At 40.0% G+C, this 20,834-nt stretch overlaps 1 protein-coding gene across 1 annotated transcript in view; it reads left to right on the top strand.

The window, feature by feature from the left end:
* maml3 (mastermind-like transcriptional coactivator 3) overlaps positions 1 to 20,834 on the top strand; it is a 210,971-nt gene that overhangs the window by 107,494 nt on the left and 82,643 nt on the right. The window contains exon 2 of the mRNA XM_015344992.2: positions 7,632 to 9,197. Within this exon, the coding sequence (XP_015200478.2) occupies positions 7,632 to 9,197 (1,566 nt within the window). The remainder of the gene's footprint in view (positions 1 to 7,631; positions 9,198 to 20,834) is intronic.

Raw genomic sequence — 20,834 nt, 5'->3', positions numbered from 1 at the left:
AAAGGCCTTTTCTGGTGGAAATTGGCTCTTTGAGACTGAGAGGTCGAGTGCTTTTGTTCAGCCACATACGCTCAACCCATCTGTACTTCCTCTCATCAGAAAATCAGGGGCTGTAGTTACTGAACCTTGTGGAATTATGTGCTCTTGTTCCTCTCAGCATCAAGTTGTTCTGAGAGAAATACAGGCTGATTCACATTTTTACTCTTCACCTGAACAAATGAGCTGTACTTTATGAGGACCGTGGGGCGAAGTCTTGAGCTTTTGTGGAACAAGACAGGACTGACTGTTCATCTACAGGTTTATGAACAATCTCAGCAGGCCTGTTGGGAGGCCCTGAAGGCAGCGAGATCCTTCTCCTCTTCCAGTCTTATGGAGAGGAGGGTCACAACAATCCTACAGTGCTTCTACCTGCATCATTAAAATGCACCAGTTAATAAGTGCGCCCTTAATCCCTTTACTGAAAAATATAAGCCATTCATGCATTTTCAGTAAAAGACGTAATATTAATAACCAGTCACTGATATCTGTACCTCACTTGCTTACATAGCTTTGAGTTTCTCTCAGATCTCTGCTGTTGCTTATTTGAGATGTTAAATAAAGTGAGACCTATTATCTGTGTACCTGAATCCTATCCATATACTAACCTGTTCATAGCTGGGTTTTCTCTTTTTTGCATTTGTTACCTCTTCAGTGGCTATCTGAAGTTCCTGTTTCTTGTTCTTGTAGGATTAAACCCTGTTGCTGTCATACCCGTGTTAAAAAATCTTGACCTGGAACCCCAGATACTCGGCAGCTAGTGTCCTATTTCCAATTTTTCTTTTCTCACACAGAAATTCATGAGCAGACTTTAGCTGCTCAATTGAAATCTCACCTTGTGTCTAAGGAGCTCTTTGAACCTTTTCCGTTAGGGTTTATACAAATACTGAACTGGTGATTGTTAAATTATTTTATGATTTGTTGATGGTTTCTATGTCAGGGAAATTATTTACTCTCTGAATTTTTCAAACTGTCAATCCTGGTATCACACTAGCAGCCATAGTGTGCCCGTACACTCACCACACACCTGCTGTCAGTGGGGAGAAGAACAGAGTGATGAAGCTAGTTCATAGATGGGGATTATTTAGGAGGCCATGAATGGTAAAGGCCAATGGGAAATTTGGTTAGGACGGCGGGGTTACACCCCTTTAAAGTTGTAAAGTTGGATTTTTTTTAAACCTGATGTTGTACCAATTGCACAGGGCGTTCCACAGCGATCAGTGCTGGGGAATGTGTTATGCAATACTTATATTTTGCCTCTTGGACAGATTATTGTTTCACTCTTATGATGACAAAACTCAAATTCACTTGAAGACCAAATCAGACATCACAACTTCAGTTTCTGCACTTTACAGGTGTCTGTCTGATATTTAGATAAACTATGGCAATACTGAGGATATGCTAATAGGCTTTTAGTATCAGCTCTGCAATGTCTGTGACCTTTGTGTTGTGTTGTTGATGATGCTAAAATGATGCTTAAATCAAACCAGTGATGCAAGTTTACTTGGTGTTACTTTACGTGCTGTGTTGAACTGCATGTTACTAACATCAAAATGGTATCTTTCCTAAACTTGTGTAACTGGATTAAGATCGTTGTGCTTGTCTGATGCCTCGATTTAAATCTGGATTGGACTGCTTACTAGGGTTTTTTCTAAGGTAAATAGGCTGCAGTATTTGCAGAGAAAGCAGCAACTTTCATCTTTTGTAAATCACACTGGCTCCCTGTAAAATTCAGAGTGGACGTTTAGGTTATCCTGGCTACATATGAGGAACTGCACAGTCTTGCTCTTAACCTAGGATCTGCTGATTCAGGCATCCTTTTTCTGAATATCAGGCTCCACGAAACAGGCAACAGATCCTTCATATATGCAACACCATGCCCATTAGAGTCTCTGACTGTCGACTTTTCTCAAACCCACTTTGTCATGTCTTTTTTCACTGTAGATTGTAATGTATAACTTAGTTTTGTTCTTCGTTTTGCTACCAGTCCTGTTACTTCAACTGTGTCTAAGTCTAGAGTGCTGTTTTACATAATTTCTTAAAAAGCACTCATAAACAAAATTGTGCTCTTATTAAACATAATTTGATCAAGCTTTGCGTAATGTCCAAATTAAACCCTGAAATACCAGTGGTGTGTCTGTAATGTAGAAAGTTACGAGAAACCAAATAGATGCATGTTAAAGTATTAGCTAGAATAACCTTTGAGAAAAGAGGCCTTCATGGCTGAGACTGTTGGATAAAGTTTCCATTTAAGAGTATTAGAATTAGAAAAGTGTGCAGTTCTCAATTCAATGGCTGTTAAAGTCATTGTAATATCAAATGACTGTCAAAACTGTTGAGGTAATCTGGCAATTTCTCTTACATTCTTTCTTCTACATTGCATGCACACCAAAGTGAGTGGTTTCAATTAGTCTAAACCAGATTAGGCCCAAACTGCAGAGTGCTTCAGGAATCCTTGAGTTGGTTTTCACTAGTTCACAGGATAAACCGTCAAGATTAGATATGACTCTTTGTCCTTTGTTCGCTCGAACTGTTTGTTTCAAGTGATATAAAGTCATTTAATCTTTCATTAATAATGGGAATTTAGTAAACAGAAGACATTTTTTATCCAAAGCACAGCAAGTGTTTTCTTATGTATAAGTGTAGTGATTGAAGCGGTAACAGATGACAAGAAACTGGTTCTGGACTGACTTAGGACTCCTGAGAGTTCCAGGTAACACGTTATGTTTCAGCTGCCTCTGAATGACCCTTCATGGTGCTGCTACCCTCCATCATTGAAAAGAGGTGAAGGTTAAGATGATTTTCATGAATCCCTGGCTGAGAACATACTCTTTTTCCCGGCAGGCTGCTGAGTCGAGTGACATGTGGGAGCAGAGAGGGCACTAGTCGCACGTGGCTCCACAAAGTTCCAGTGGGCCAGACTGATTTTTTTAACCGAAGAAATACTTTGAAATAGTACATTGTCTGCCACAATGATATGTTTATGTACTGTCATTTAATTTCTTTGTGCAAAACGTTAGATAACCTTTATAAAGAAATTGAATCCATGGAGCACTGTCAAAAACAGAAACCAGAAATCAAACTGTTATTGTCGGAAACAGTAGGGATCAGATCCTTAAGTTACAGCTAACTGGAATGGCCAAAATAGTGTCATTGTGGACAGTAGCATCTACATTTTAAAAACGTTCAAGCAAATTATGTGTGACGCATGCAGTATTTCACTTTATTTTAAAAAATCCCACTATGCAAAATCATGAAACAGATTCATTGTAATCCCAAGAAAATTCTTAATGCACAATAGGTTTTCCTCAACTTCTTTGTTTCCCTGTTATTGAGAATCTTTTTAGATCTGTTTATTTCAGTACTCTCTGGAAAATTCAATATCTTAGCGCTGTTAATTTGCCGTGGAATAAAGCATATAAATATTCATAGGTTTAGAACAGCAAATGTAACCATTTCTGTAAATCAGCTTTGGAGATTGCAGAGATTTTTTCAACCGAATTTCTTTTGAGCGCCCGTCATTTAAAGGAAAAGAAAAAAAAAGCCTTATAATAATTTCAACATTACTGGTCATTTCCTGTGCAATACAGGCATAGCTGTCCACAGCAATCAGTGTGGAAGGTGGGGGATGGGCTGTGTGGAACAGTGGATCAGGAGGTTGCTATAACAACAGCACCTTGGTGGTTCTCTTTCCCCTGACAAATGAATTGCTGCTGTTGGTGGGATGTGGAGCAAAAGCATCTACTTTAGCCAGATGAAAGCTTTGCCGACTATCTGAAGGGCTCTTCTCTTTCTCTGCTGTTGATAGAGACGGCAAATTAGACAGTCTACGCCTGTGAGCCGCAGACTGGTTAACCGATGGGGGGAAAAGCAAACAGTACTGATTTTTAATGCTTGACAGTGCAGAGTCAAAACCCTTTTAGATACAGAGATTGTGGGGGGGTTCTCCAAAATGTGTCTGCTTGTTTCATTCTGTCTTGCCAAATAAATGTGCCTTTGAAGAAAAATAAACTTATTTAAATGTTGCAGCACTGGGCCAAGCTTTGAAGCTTTGTGAATACTGTGTGCCAGTAATGTCTGGCTCCAGCAGAAACAACTAAGTGGCTTGGTGTTCTAAATGGACACGAGTTTGGCGTTTACTTGTCTCAAAGTTGAGTATTGGGTGGTTAATGTGGGACTGAAACATTGTCGAAGGACATGTTATTTATTTTAATTTCGGGTGTTTTTATTGACCCATACTGGTATCTTGGGATTGTAGAAATTAATGAGATTGAACCCATTACAAAATTAAACACCTACAATGAGAGGTTGCACTAATGCATCTTTTGTAAACTTGTTTTTGATGTCCTCCATTAAAATCCAGTAAAACTGGTCCTTCTCTTACTGTGAACTGCTATTGGTGATTTCTGTACTTGATATTATCACTAGATGAATTGTGGCTTTGGCTACTTATTTGCGTGTTTCAGTTGTTCTGAGTTATTCACAATACCTTTCTAAATAAGCACTTTTTATATTTAGGATATAAGATTATGCCATATTACATCCATACATTGTCAGAAGTTCATATTCACGAAGAATCTTGGAACCACTGGACACAAAGCAGGTCTCATGGATGAGATGGTAGTCCATTAAAGAACGCACTTACACAGGGACACATTAGAGAGCATAATACCAGATTTCACATGAAAAGTGAGAGGAGACAGAAGCAGGTTTTATTCATATAATTTTAAATTGCCCTTTTAAGCTAAACCACTCAAAACCCTGACTGGAATCTGGAGTCTGGTTTTGTCCCTTTTGGGTTTCTCCTAGAGAATGACAACACGAATAATTCCTTTTATAGGATAAATACTGTTAACATTGACAACTACTGCCTTTAATATCGTTAACGTGAAGCCATTGCCAGCTATATAAAGAACAGTGGAATGGTTTAAAAAGAAGAAGTTGCATGTTATTGTTCTGATATTGTTATTGTTCTGACAGTTTCGCACTGTTCTGCACAGTAAACATTTTGTTTTATACATGAATCAGTTGCTTACTCGTGGAAAGAGGGGTGAAGGCACAGAAAGGCAAATGCAAGTGTCAAGCATATGTTTATTTTGGATTTTCCCTTGGCAGAGATCCCTAAAAACACATTTTTTGCCCTGTGAGACAATCAGGTGTTATAGTCAAAAGGTAATAAAAAAAGATGCAGTGCAGATTTTTTAATGGGTATTCCTGTAATTAACAGTTACCCTCTTAATGTGAACACCTGGAGTGTAATTATCACAGGGAAACACATATTAAAGCACTAAGTAGGAAGCGGTAGCTTATTTAAAACAGAAGCTTTTGTTTTAGCTGACCGGCAAGTCGCTTGTCAAATCTCTATAAAATGGTTTCCTTCAGAGCCCAAAGTTCCTGTTTGCGATGCCAAATAGAGGAGCTATTGTGAAGCCGCTGGATATTTTCATCTTTCTTCTCGGAGAACTAGTGCTGAGCCAGTGTTACAGGATAATGTCCTCCTGGTGAGCGAGCGTCACGCAGGCCAGCACAGCTGGCAGTGCAGAGCCCCCTTCCTGATCTGAGCACTAACCTGTCTAAGAGTTGTGAAAAGAGGAGCAGTGGATCCGTGGCGAAGGAAGTGACACCCTGTTTAAAGACATGAGCTCATTCACCTCTTGAATTATCTGCAGCCTCTTGAGGGGTGAGCAAGGGAAGTCCCCCTTACATGAATTTAACAATGAAGAATGTAATAGGGTACTCAGTGAGGGACGCCCCTGTATCTCATAAAGAGCAGGACTCGGAGCTCCCCAATCCAGATGTTCTTTCAGATCTCTTTGGTTGTCTCAGTTCCTGGCCCTAATCTAAACCATACAGTACATGATACTATGAAGTCAGACTGAGCGAGACTAAGCGCCACCATTTCTCATTGGTTATGTTTTGACTGTAAGTCATGACTACAATATCAGCAAAATGAGCTGTATTATTATTATTATTATTATTATTATTATTATTATTATTAATGTTTGTCTTAATTGAGTATAAGCTCCTATTTTGAAAAACTAACAAAGTTGAATTACTCACTAACATAGAGGTTGTCAGCTTGCTTTCTACAGTATGTTTCCCAGTTTCAGAAATACATGTTAATGTGTACAGAACAGCCTTCTGTTTATTTTGATTGGCCTTTTTTCATTTTTAGTTGTCTGTATTGTATTGTGGTTTGTATTGATGAAACTCAAATCTTGGTTCCATCAGCCTACATGGCATCGGTAGAGCTCTTTGCCTTATTTAAGATAAAAGATAAGATAAGATCACTTTATTGGCCATATACAATTTCTTGCATTAGGAATTTGTCTTTTTTTGCATACCCCAACTTGCTCTCCATGAGACACTCAGAGAGGGAGGGAGCTTTTGTCAGAGCAAAGGGTCAGCCATTTATACAGCACCCCTGGAGCTGTTGGGGTTAAGGGCCTTGTTCAGGGGCCCAACAGAGTAGGATTCCTCTGCCCGCCGCGGGATATGAACCGACAATCTTCCAGCCACAGGCGCAGATCCTTAGCCACAGAGCCACCGCACCACCCATTTGTGAATAAAAGTGTTGAGTTAGTGTTGAAAGGTTGAGTTTTTTGTCACCGTCTTAAGACAAAAAGGACAAAAACTGCCAGGTTTGCTTCAGCTAATTTGATGCGTGAAGACTAGCCAGGAGAGTGCTCCCAGAGCAATGTACGTCTAGTTCTGTTCCAGAGATTGCCGTTAAATTCTTCATTCCATCGCCAGCCAGGTGTGGCTCATCTCATCTTTAATACCCTATTGCAACTCCACAGTCAACAATTCTGTATGGTGCCTTCCTGATTTGTGACAGTGAATGTAGCCTGTATTTAATTACTGAAATGAATTAAGCAAGAGACAGTAGTGTAATAAGTGCTTGCTGAAGTGTGAACAATGAAAGTTCGTCAACTGTCATTTTTTCAGCACAGATTCCTTCCGCTGTTTTTCTCTTTTTCTGGAAGTAATTATTAAGTGCTAACAGGCAGTAGTTATCGCACTGTTTTTACCTGTGTTTTGTTCTCCTGAAACTAAGACAAAAGACAGTTAATGTGTATCAATCTTTCTTAGGGAAAAAGGAGAGATTTCATACAATATTGTCTGGTATGGGGAGACCTTAGTGATGTTATATGCTTCTTTGAATTATTGTGTAATTGCACTAAAGTGAGTGGATATTAAGCCCTAGAAATAAAATAGTTTACAATGGTGTACAATAGTGAATTGTAAAAGTTAGTGTTTAGACAGCATTTTGTACATCCAGCATGCCACCACTGTGTTTGAATATTTAAGCAAATGTCTTGGGAATAACATTTGTTGAATAAAGTTCTTAAACCTTCAAAATGTTTATTTGTGTATCAAAATGAGAGATCGCTAATTGGTATTGATGCTCACGCTTCTGATCCCTCTGAAATTTCTCTCATTTTTCAGAAAGTATTTTGAGATTCCTGCAGTGAAGAAGCGAGTGCACGCTCATTGTTAGATTCCAGTCCTCCTACGTTCTTCCTGAATAATTAAATATAGTTCTGTGCATCTATTGTATGTTTAATTCAATTTTTTTTCCTTCCCTCTTTCAGCTGCAAGAAACTGTGAAAAGGAAACTGGACAGTGCACGGTCTCCTCTGAACGGTGAACAGAACGGTATTTGCGATGGGAATTTTTCGCCAAATGCAAAAAGGCTGAGAAAGGAAGGGCCTGTGGGAGGCCTGGACTCATTGGCTGGTTTGCCCAATAACATCCCCCCTGTGCCCTCTGTATCCCCACTCCACCAAATTGATATCAAACCAACGCTGCCCCTGGCAAACAACACCAGCAGTGGCAACAGCCACGTACCCAGCCGGCCGGATGACATGGGCAAAAATGGTGGTTTGCCAGAGATCAAGCTGCCAGTAAATGGCACCTTGGACCTGGATGATAGCTTCGGTTTCCTTCCGAATAAGGATATGAAACAGGAGCCCTTGGATGATACCACCGGGATTGAGTCCTCAGACACCTCACTCTCGAACCAGAACAAGCTCTTCTCGGACATTAACCTCAATGACCAGGAGTGGCAGGAGCTCATTGACGAGCTGGCCAACACTGTGCCTGAAGACGACATGCACGACTTGTTCAATGAAGATTTTGAAGACAAAAAAGAGGCTGAGTTCACTAGGCCAACTACCCAAACGCCCCTCCCCCAGGACCCCCCTCCCCAAAACAGCCAGATGCCTATGGGTTCCCCACAGGTACGGCCTTCCTCTTCAGGCCCTCAGTTCAACACTGCATCCAACAGCACCCCTCCCCAGCAACCCCTTCAGCAGCCTCCTTCTGTCGGCATGGCGGCAGGCTCACCAGCAAATTGTGTGGCCCAGTCACCACAGACTCCCAACCAGGCTCAGACTCAGCAACCCAGGCCGGGGAATGGATTCCTGATGACCCCAGGTCCTGGAGTAGGGCAAGGGCTTGCTCCTGGTCCATCAGCAACTGCAGGCCAAGGGGGAAGTATCACAGTCCCAGTCCCTTCGTCTACTCCTGACTTATCTCCAGCAGAACAGCTGAAGCAAATGGCTGTCCAGCAGCAGCAAAGGGCAAAACTACAAAAACATCAGCAGCAGCAGCAACAAACACAAGCACCCAACTGGTCACCTGCTGGTGCTCCCACAAGCCCATATGGAGGGCCATTCAACCCTGACAAACCAAATAGCCCCATGATGTATTCACAAGCTTTTAACTCCCAAAATCCTATGGTGCCTCCAATGGCAAGCAACCCTCAGAAGGCCACGATGAATAACTACCTCCCTCAAAACCATATGAACATGATCAGCCAACAGCCAAACAGCATGGGCCAAAACACTATGGGCAAGCAGCAAGCCAGCATGCTCTCATACAGTAACACTAAGCCCCTGACTCATTTCAGTGCTGTGGAGCACATGAGTCAGAGGATGACCCCCCCTATGGCCAACCCTAATAAGAATCCCATGATGCCATACATGCAGCATCAGCCAGCACAGCAGCCACCGCAGCAGCAGCAGGTGACGCCACAAGCCCAGGCGCAGATATCTGCTCAGGGCTCTCACCTGAGCGAAGAACAGAAACGCATGCTTCTCTTAAAACAGAAACTGAATCAGAGTATGCCTTACAGTGCGTTGCAACCTCACAGTCAGGTAAGTGGTGGTGCAATTGTTTGTTTAACAGAAATGCTTTCTTGGGTTCTTGGAAGTCTGCGGTCAAGTATGAAATGTTTTGCCCTTCTAATTTGAAAACCCCATGTAAACAAATTCAGTTTATAAAAGGCGCAAACATATTTTCTTCTATGCGACAAAAAACAGACCCCTATTTATTTTTAGGCTGGTGGTTCCTGTGATATGAACTGCTGAATTCTTCTTTTGTTATTTTCAGGCAGCTTGTTTGTTTTTAACGTGGGATTGCAAAACATTAAGGAACAAGGCTGAAGATGTCTAGAGGGCTATGAGATTAAATGTGAACATTTACTATATGGCAGAGAAGTGTGTTCTCTTCTTTGGTCCCAAGTTTGTAGTCTTATCTTGTAGTTCTGTGGTGCTGCTGAATTATGAGAGGTCATCTCATTTGTCTGCCTTTCTGTGCCTGATAAACATAGGTTTATTTGTAGATCTGGTACTTTTGGGTTTTTTTTAGATTTTGAATTTATGCTACAAACAATATCGCATAATAAAACATTAACCTTTTAGAGGGGTTTCCTTGCTTTGCTTATTCTAACCTGTTTAAGTTTTCAAAATGGGAATACTAACAAATCTAAATGGTTTCATCATCTCTTAAAAGTTGCAAGAAAACTTACAAATTGAACGGTTTTCAGAAAATGCAGGCATAGGATTACAGTCTAAAAAGACGCATCTCTCCTACTGTGACTAAATTATGTGATTTGAGGCAGCTTAATGTTTCACAATTAATCTGCACATGCATACATGCAATAAACAGCCAGTTAATCAACAGTTATCACTTAAAAAAATAAGAAGATCCCCCACCGCTGGTCAGAACGAGAAAGCAACGAGCAGGTGTCGGAATTGGCTTAAACAAAGCAATTCATTTTAAGAGGTGAATTTTCGTTAATGGTGTTTTGTTGCACAGCAGATATATAAAGGCTGAGAAGTACCATGTCTGCTTATACATGACTGCCCAGGGTACCGCTAAGAGCATGTGAGGCTGAGGCCTGGCTCCTACACTGGGGAGTTCTGGGCTCACTGTGTGTTCTAATTCACCCACGCGTGTCAGGCATGGCCACTTCATTCTAAGGTACCTCTGTTGAGGTTTCTGCAAGGCTTAGCACCTCGTTATGTAAATCGGTGCCATTGTTAAGTTATCCTGCCTGTTCCATCCTGTTCTCACACCGGCTACGATTTGGAAATGTATCATGCCACATCTTGCCAATCAATATAGTAGTTTAGACACCAAAACAGTCAGATGTCTGAATCCGAACAGGATCCTTTCAAACGTTCAGTGAATTCACCACAGAGAACACAGAGAATATAATTACAGCACCTATTAAGGATTATATTTTATTTGAACAGCTTTCACTCCAGTAAGGTCTCACTGTGACATTTTAAAGCTCGATTTCAGTTGCTAAAGTCATGTTTTTAGAGACATTTCATAAATATTGTATAATCAGAATCTTTAATTGAAACAACATGTAACAACAAGGTTTTCTGGTATTTTCTTTAAAATATTAAATTACTGACATATCAGTTAAAAAAGCACAATGGGTGTTTATTTATCTTATATGAACATAATGTAGCATTGTAAATAAAATGTGCATTTTGTCCTTAAATGTAAATGGAAGAGTTCAATGGTGAATTGTTTGTTTCAATACTGTCTAGGCTTACGTTGTTTTGACATGGTCTATACATGGCCTTGTGTGTTATATTTGTAGTATAATTTTGCTTGTTGAAGCCTGACAATGACTAATACAAATGGGGAAATATGGACTATACCTCATTGATCTGTAATTCATTTTGATATAAACACCAAATATTGTCCGTCTAGAGCTGTTTCAAAAGAAGGTTTTCTGCCCGAAAATAAGAATGATTATTTAGAAGAAGCAGTCTGAAAACTTCAGTATTTTGTATCATGAAATTTCATCAGCAATTTCTTTGACGGCTATTTCTTGCACGGGCAGTGCTCAATTCTCTGTTTTTTCTTGAAGTACTAATTGCGATCTGCTGGTAAAACTGTAGAGAAGTAGACTGGAAACACCAATAATATTCTTCTTCCCTGTGCCCTTGCCTCTCATGAAGGGTTGCTAAACTTCATCATGGTCTGTTTTTGCTGAAATAGTAAATTTCAGATGTATATAGCAATAACACAATTCCGTTTTCGCAGATTAGTAATAGGAGCAGAATTCACGAGGCAGAAAAAAAGCTAAGTGCCTGAAAAGGCCACTATAACCAGTAAAAAAAATAAAATTAAAATAGTACATGGACCTTTGAAGTAGTTAATTAGTGTAAACGTGTTTGAGAATGGCATGGTTAGGCCAATAAAATGAACTGCTTCAGTTCTCCTGTGTAAAAGATGAAACAAACCGTCTTTAAGAAGCCAAATTGAATAGAGCTGAATTAGTGTTCTTTTTCCTCTTAGTGCTGATACAGAATCGAGTTACATGAGTGCAAAGAATAGTCTGTGGCGGGGAAAAAAAGCAGCTTTGACCTCTTCCATTGGGCCTGTAACCCCTTGCCCAGGGCAGGCACTCCTTTCCTTCTCTTACTGCCTCCATACGATTTCTTCAGCAGCGCAGAACCGAACATGAAAAACAAAGACGGCAAAGCAGGAGTTCATTAAAATGGATGCTTGCTAAAGCAGAGAGGAATCCACACTGCCATGTGTCAAGAATGGGTCGGTGGGAGCTTTGATTCATTCCCTCTTTTCTGCTGCCGTTAGAGGAAAATTCAAATAGGGAAGCCCAGGCTTCCAAAGGCCGCACTTCTCTGTGCCTTCTGTAATTAAAATGCAATGGATCCGTTCTGCCACGATCCCAATGCTAAGGCTTTGTGTGCCGTTTGCAACATATTGTTCAGCAGGAGCTCAACCCGATCTTCCCTGTATTTAGGTACCACACGTTATTTTGGTGTCTGCAGTTCTAAAATTATAAAAATCACAGGAAGAAGAATGCATACGGTTTGCTGTTCATGAGGAATGGCAAAATGTTTAGTTGTGTCATATTCTTGTTTCATTGTATCATCCAATTAATACAGAGACCCAGTGCGTTCTTTGTATGATGTATGATTAGGAAATGTGAAGTGACCCAGACTACATACACACTGAGACGTATTGATTATTGAAAAGGCTTTGGCGTGGCGGAGGGATCATTAGCATTATTTATGTGCTTTGTGTTTTTTAACAGACGTGAACCTGAATTGTTTCCGCCCCTCCCCCTCCAATCCAGTCATTAAGTTTGAGTGTTTGCTTTTTCATTAAGAAACAATTAATTTTTTTAACTTGTTTGTCAGGATGGAATTGTTATTTTATTCTGGTAATATACATCAAGTCGTCCACTGATTTATTCTGGCGGGCAATATCATAATTTACCTATGTTTAAACTAACAGATTATATGCTGGTACAAATCAGAATGGGAAAAGCTGACTCGAAAAGAGATAAGAATTGGATATGAATAAAATAAATTCATTACTGTGGTCTCCTTTGAGTAGTAGGTACAGTAAGTGAATAATATTGTCTGTATCATATTATGTTACAAAGCAAAAAGCAAGTACATAAATCCAATGTGTAGGCCTGGATGTGAAGTTTAGTTTTTATTACTTGGAATCTTTAATTCCTCTTTTCTTTTTTGAAACCCTTTGTTGCTGTCCATTGGCAGTTCCTACTGTGCAAACACATAAGCCTCTTCAGAAACATAAGTCATATCAAGGTCGATCGATTTGTCGAAACATCTCAAAAGCTCAGAGCGAACTCAGCTGTCTGTGGTACCACCTGGCCCTTCCCAGGATTCAGAGTCCTCAAGGCTGATTGGGTTGTAGTCAGTCCTGGTTTTTCTGCATGTGGGTCTCTCAGGTGGGTCGTCGAGTGGCACAAGGTGAATTTCTCTCAGTTTTTGACTTGCACTTTTGTTTCTTGAGGGGGGATAATTCCTGCTTTCTCCACTGATCAGGATTTTGTAGGTTTCAGCACCTCTGATCATTGCTCAGTTGTTGTAAATGCCGACCCCACTAGTTTTGTTTACATCCTGTTCACATCTATGAGAGCGTGAGCAGCGCCACCTCTGACCAGTCAAAACCGCCTGACCTCCCCTGCGTGGTCTTTTTAAAGCAGTGTCAGTCACAGAGGCAGATAACCACAGTCGGCGTTCGAACAGAAGACAGACGTTAAGCCCCCCTCCCCCCCCCCCTCGCTTTCCTCCCTCCCTAAGCCCCCAATATTGCTCTCACTGGCTGAGCAGGAAGCTGTGCCAGGGCTCACCCGCACGTGTCGAGTCTTGAGATGAGCTTGGCGGCACACTCTCAGATTCTGCGGAGAGTCTCAGAGGAGGCGGCGGCGGAGCGGAGGGTGAAGTTAAGGGAAGAGGAGAGGGGTGGGGGGAGGGGGGGGATTGCTAGTTAAAGCACAGGGACTGTATTCCTTCCTGTAGAGGCTGACACTCGACCAGCAGCGGGTTCTTAGCTGCTCATCCTCCTGGCGGTGACAAGTAAACAAAGAGGGCAGGCGGCTCTCTGTTTGCGAGGGGCTGAAGGCTGCTAAGTGAGTGATCATTAGGGAGAGCAGGGGTCTCGCTGTTCATCACAGTGATGTGGAGAAAGGGTAGGGGCGTGCTTTTTCCATTGTCCCTTTGTCTCGGGACTGATTATTTTGGTGGCTTCATGAGCTTCTAAGCCCTAGACTAGCACTATCACCGTGACCTGGAGAGTGTTTAAAACAAGGGGCAGAAAGCTTAGAGAATCCACAACACGTTAAAATACTGTACTAGATGAATCTCATAAACATAACACATTATGTTAAATCACTGCAATTTTAATATTACTGCTTGCTCTTCCAGAGAAGATGCACCTCTTTACTGTAGTATTTTTCCATGCTTAATCTTGCTTTTAGTGTGTTTGATCTTGGCATTAAAACCAGTTTTTAAACACAGAACTGCAAGGGTAAGTATCAAATCAGTTCACTACCATGAAATCTCTGATTGACGAATAAAAAAATACATAATCATTCGGATAGTTTCTACTTTCAATGTCATGTCTTACAGATAGGTTTACGTACCATGATTTTTAATTGCTACATGTATTAGCAACCTTAAGAAATACAAAAATTGGGAATTTTTTTCCCAAGAAGTTTCCCTGCAGTACAGAATTTTAAATATACGTTTTCTTTTTCATCAGTCTGGTTGTATAATTGCTGATTGAATGTAATTAATGATAATTAATTAATTTGACACTATTATCCAACCAAAATAACAATGTCCATAGCCGGAATAACGTGGAGTAGGCAGCAACATTATAAGATGGATGTTTCCCTTTAAGAAAACCTGTCTAAATATGCTGTTCTAATTTGGTCCTATAGACCTCCGGCCGGTGTGATACTAATTCATTTTATTTATATAATTTTAGCACCGTGGAGGATGTGCCAGCCGAGAGTGGACTTAAGCCACAACTTGGCATCAGAGTACATCAGGGAGACAGGACAATAGACACACAGTTTGCGTAATCTTTGTCTTTTTTCAAGAATGAGGATTTACCATAATTATTAATATACCTTTGTTATCAATCTTTTTCAATGACTGCATGTATCTTTTCAAGCAGAAGAGGACCTAAGGTAGATAGGACCAAAATGCCAAAATAAAATTCAGGAGGAATGTCATCAGTACCAGGCAGCTTACCCTTAGTCACGTCCTGAAGCACCTCCTTCAGCTCAAACAGGGATGTAGGCACCTGCAGTACTGCTACTAGTTTAGATAAATGAAGAGATAGCAGAAACCTCAAACCCCAAACATATTAAATTCCCAAAATGTATACTTTAAAATTAAAAAGCTGAATGTGGAGCTGATCCGCAATGGGTCTAGCAGTAATGCCTGCTGGGATGAAGTAATGGGAGGAATATCTGCAGAGCATTCATTGCTCCAGTCATAAAACTAGTCAATGGCTGGTATGACTACCTTTAAATAACAATACTGCTTGGATTCACACCAACAGCACAATGTCTCTCTAGAATGTTCTCTAAAGAAACTAACTTGGGTTCCAATTCAGTAAATTTACAAAGAAGTAAAATTTGACTTACGATGTTATAATGCTTAGACCAAGACTAATAAACCCTACAGTGTAAACTGAAAAGTATGTTTTCTCTCAGTAATTTCCTCTCTTTTGAAAATGCATGTAATTTTGGGTAGTTCCTGGGCTAACTATCCAAGTTAAAAAACAACGCAAAATGAGGCCAAAAAACATTTGTCTCTGTACAGAAGAAACCTGAACAAAAACACACTAAATTTGCAATGGCTTTGGAAAGACTGTTTTCCATAAATTCACTGTGCGAATGTTGTTGTGACAGTTCTCCAACTCAGTCACTCTGCTTTCTTTATTCACTAACTTCAGAGTATGGCCTTTAGAATAATCTTTTCTGTTCCTTTTGGTCACCTGCGTTTAAGTTCTGGTTTAAGACCAATTACTTGATAGTTGACATCTGAGTAATTTTAGACATGTTATTATATAAATCCGTGAGCTCACATCCTCCAGCTCAGTTTTAAAAACCAGTGCCTGCTTCTCCAATAACTGCATCTGAAGGTTGGCCATTCTAGCTATTGCTGTAGCGACAGGCTCTTTCTCTATCATCTTAATTGGAGGAATTTCCTTTTCCCCCCATCTTTTTGCATGGCACCCTACCACAAAGACACCAAGGAAAGACAAGGGGACAACAATAACGACCAGTGGGCAGCAGAAGCTCTAACCCTGAGTTAACATACTTTTACACTGGTAATATGATCGCAGAAAACCAATCCTCACACAGCTACAGTTTTTATTGGCTGCTGGGGTCAAGTGTGATGAAAGCTTTCTGTCTTTTAGGTGCAGTGTTCTCTAGTTTGTCAATTTGTTCAGGATTCTCTGAGTGTGGCATCAATTTTTCTTGCAGATAATAGTGACCCAACTCAGACAGCTAGAACATCACAAATATATAAAAAGAGTGTCAGGATACCACACTCAGTTACCTCTGCTTAGCGTTGTTAGGTAACTCAGTTTCAACCCTGCTTTGGAATCCTAATAAACATGTTTCTTGAATGTACAAGAAATAAGCTTTTGTCTTGTCTGGGATCACTAAACATGGCTACCCAATGTCAGGCAGACTGCAGCCTTGCAAATTAAACAACAGTACCACCATTATTTTGCCATTGCAGGTATATGTACTGTGTGTGCATCTTGATAAACAGGTGTTCTTTCAGAATTGCAGGTTTCACTGAACATGCCTACGAAAGGTCAAGCATACTACAGCATTGCAAATCAAACAGTAGTACCACCATTAATTTGCCATTGCAGGTACAGTTCATGTACTGTGTATGCTTCTTAATAAACAGGTGTTCTTTCAGAACTGGAAGTTACCTAACTCTATATTACCAGATCAAGAAAAATAAATGGATTAGTGTAAGTACATGAATGTTAACTGTAAAGAAAGCACAATCTCCACCTTATGACAAAATAAGGCAGCTTGAATCATAGAACAAAAGGAGAGGAGGCTGCATCTAATAAAACAGAAGCTGGCAGTTTGTCTTTGAGTAATTAAATCCAGGAGCTGCATCTTTACTCACATTGTGTCAAAAAGGCTGATGCTGATGTGCATACAAAGCGCACACGCTGAGCAGGGAGTCATACGTAAAGATTGTACAGTATAGACTTTGGCTAAACCTGTGCGACATGGTCTGTTTAGTATGCAGGGATCCGCCAGTAGGGCTGCACAACAGAATAAGAATGATTAGTCCCACATTTACTTGGTGCTCTGCTGGCGCACATACCTCACGGTATCAAAACTTTGGCCGCCTCAGCTGCTCTCGGTTGCCATGGATACCATGGCCCACGGTACCTTGCTGCCTGAATCGATGACAGCTCCAAGACGAGGAATGGGAGGGGGGAGGTTGTCTGACTTGGGGAGGTGTACTTAGGAAGATGTTGAGAGTGCATTGCAGTTTCATGTTGGATTTTCGAAGGGAAATTCTTCTTTCAGCTGCACAGTAGAATGTTTTCAACAGTCTCTGGCTGCTGCTGCTTTTCAATGCTGTTGTCTCAAAATATTGTGAAGTATTAAGGGTGGCAGCTTTGTCTGAGGTGACTGCTTGTAAACAATTATATTGTTTCAATTAAACAATGGAAATTATTTAAGAATGGGTCAATAGTTTGATTTAGGTCATTTAAATTTTCCTCTGAAAAACACTGTTTGCTTATGAACATATGAAGGGTATGAGCTGATATTGTAAGTACTAATGGAACTTTAATTGGATTTGTCTTAAGAATAAATACATATTCTTTTAGGAACTGAACATACTGTTATGTTTCAAACTTGTGTTTCAGTAGTAAACATTACTGGAAAAGTAGTAAAATCATAATGGAAAAACATAAATAAGTAAAGATGATATTGCCAGGAGTTGGAAGTTGCACCCAATAACAGGGTTTCAGTTGATGGTGATAGTGCCTTGAGTTTCTCTGCGATTTCTTTAACATGGATGCATAGATAAAATGTGTAGAATGTACTGTTTCCCTCTTGGAAGTTAGATTTACTTCTGCGTCTCCCAGTTATTAATGTCTTGTCTCCTGTTGTCTCACACGTGCTGAACAATTCGGTATTGTTGCTGCCTTTCTCCTGGAACTCTGAAGCAAGGGTATGCTGCACTTGTCTGTCATATTTCCTCACCTTCACCCTTGACAAAGTCTGTAATCGTTTTACTAGGAAAAAGACAATACCATTATCACTGAGGACAGGAACTGCAAATATAGATTTGGAAAAAAATTGTTAGCAAAGTAAGTGCAGAGGCAGTCTAATATTGTAAGTTCCATTTGTTTATGTCTGTAATAGTTGAATATATTTATTAAGGCTGGAGTCTTTTCATTGCTGCATTGTGGTTCAGTTAAGGATATTCCAGTTATCCTCCCAGCTTATTCTGGAAGTGTATTTTGATCTATATGGCTCCCGACACAAGAACCCTCCCAATCTGTGTGTGTATTTTCTATCTGTGCAATCTGATGCTGTCCCACACCTCAGCATAAAATCGCAAAACAGAGGGTTACTCTCACAGAAATAATTGTGACCGTTATAAAGAGGGATTTTCCATTCATTTGTCACCTTGTGGTCTCTAACCCAGACACATAGTGGGAATGCTGTAAGTCACACTGCTGTGGCATTTGTGGAATTAAGTCACTTTTAACCTCTTGACCCCAGTCTTTCTTGATCACCCTGGATTTATCTAGCTACTTACTAAGCAACAATAAAATGTGATTCCTTGAAGCAGATTTCAAGGAGGCTGAACTGGTTTTAACAGTTAAGAAACAGGTTTTATTTCACCAAAAGACACCAAAAAACCTTTTGAAGGAAAATAAATTTGAAACCCGGATTAAGAAATGCCTAGAAGGATGAGCCAACTAGGTTAGAAATAGAACAAGTGTATTTTGGTACATCATTATAGTACGAGGCTGAAAGATGTAGGAATAGGAGAACATTCTGTTACTATCCAGCGTTCGGCACAATATGGAAACAGGCAGCTTGCTGCGTGTTGCTCTATGTAAGAAGGAACTCATTTGAGATTTTGGAAGTGCTTTCAGAGGTTCAGAAAGCAAGTTCATTCCAGAGTAAGGCTGGTGTTCTAAAGGAACAGCAACATTTGTTCAAGACACTTGGAGCAATTTCGGCTTGTGACAGCCAACACACAAGGGAGCCTTTCCCAGATTAGCATAGAAATTTGCTTCCCAGACCTGCAGCTTTGCTAATCAGCTTTGCACCAGTTCATTTACATCGTTGTTTAGCATAATCACAGCATCTGTAAATGAATTCTGTGATGTGGTTTGCTGGCTGGTTTGTTTGTGGTCACATAGGTGGGGTTTGTAACATATGGGCTATTAAAACAGTTCAGCCAGTGCTACACCATATCTGCGATCAAGAGTATCGAACTATTCTGTCTTGAGAATGTATTTTTACATTCGAATGTATGGAGTATATTTGAAAACAGATACTTATGGCTAGCTGTTTTGAAAGTCAGACAGGTTTTTATATTATTAACATACCACCCAAAAATTAACTTAGATGTAAATAAGGACTGTGCCAGGCTATCCAGTATGTTGATTTCCTTCAGGTTTTCCGACCTCTCTTTGTGGTCCTATCATATTATACTTACTTTATATTGTACCTTTAACAGAGTGTGTCTGATTTTCATATATCTGGTCTTTTTTTATTTTGACATAGAGCACAAGTCAACACATCTTCAACTCAGCTGAACCAACACCAAACGCCTTTTCTCAAGAACCTGTGCTTTTCCAGTTGTAAACACAAAATGGATTACATCTTTCTTTAGGATTGGTAAACAGGGGGCTCTGTTAACTTGATTAGTCATAAAGAACTAGAGATCCTAAACAATATTCCTACTGCTCCTGTTGCTACTGTTACTATGTTTAACATAAGACAAATACTTCTAAATCTTGCTGAAAGACATTTGTAGTTTTTCCAGCTTTTGTAGTTCATGCAAAAAAGCAGAAAGGGACTTTAGAGGTCCTCATGCTTCCTTCTGTAATATTACTCGGGTCCTTCATTATTTTCCTTTCTACCATCCTTTTCAAAGATTTGGAGCTTATGGAGCTAATGTTGAGTCTTAATTAAAATGTCAGAAAGAAATCTGTTAAGACTATTTGGATTTTTCCCCATTTTGGTTTGAGTGAGCCTTTTTTGTGATGATTCAGCCTAGGAAAAAAAGTAGACATCAGTTTCACGTGTTCAGACAGTGATTGTGACAGTTTTAATCACAACGATTGCTTAGCTTTCACCAAGGTCCTCAATTTGATTATTTTTTGAATTGGTTTAAAACACAGGGGTATCTTATGAGACCTGTTGTGTAACCATGTTTTTATCACTCTTGGGTTACACAATTTTGTTTTAACTGCACTGCAAAACACAAAAGTTCCTTGCTAATAATAGACTTTGCTGTTTTAAAGGTGGTATTATGGTGGTTATTTGCAGCTTTTAAAGCTGGTAGAACCAGCAGAAAATAAACATTGAGAATGAAGGACCGTAGGTAAAACACAGGACTCTGATGCCTTTGTTATATATATTGTTTTGGACTGCTTTTGGATCATTATTTCTGATTAATGTTTTATTCTGTTAAATTGGATATCCTCTGATGTCTGGTAAAAAAGCCGCCTGTTACTGTTTCTCTGATGTTCAGGAAACCAACAGAATTGTTTAAAATAAGACTAGTTTCCAAATATTTCATGACATGATCACTGCAGTCTGGGAAGAGCAGAGAGGGAAAGCTAAGAGGCTTTGAGGATTAAGAGCAGAATTTTACTTTTTGTACCTAGAATCTCCTACTTTGGAGCAATTTGCCTTGAACACTGAAACATGTTTAATCCCTGCTTAAAAGTGCCTAATCCTCATACTGGTACCTGATATTGGAAAAAGCCACTGTGGAATGTAATTTATACAGGAACTGGTGAGTGTCCATTGATACCTTGGAGATGTACAATCGATTAATTCTTTCAGAAATTATTTCTGAAAATCCGTGATTAGTTTGAAATTGTTTATTCCCCTGTGTGTTTGTAGTGCAGTCTGTTGTTATGTTGCTCGTCTTGCACAGTCTGTTTGTGAT

The sequence above is a fragment of the Lepisosteus oculatus genome, chromosome 1, assembly GCF_040954835.1.
Source record: "Lepisosteus oculatus isolate fLepOcu1 chromosome 1, fLepOcu1.hap2, whole genome shotgun sequence".
NCBI classification, from domain to species: Eukaryota; Metazoa; Chordata; class Actinopteri; order Semionotiformes; family Lepisosteidae; genus Lepisosteus; species Lepisosteus oculatus.
This window is presented reverse-complemented; position numbering and strand designations above follow the sequence as displayed.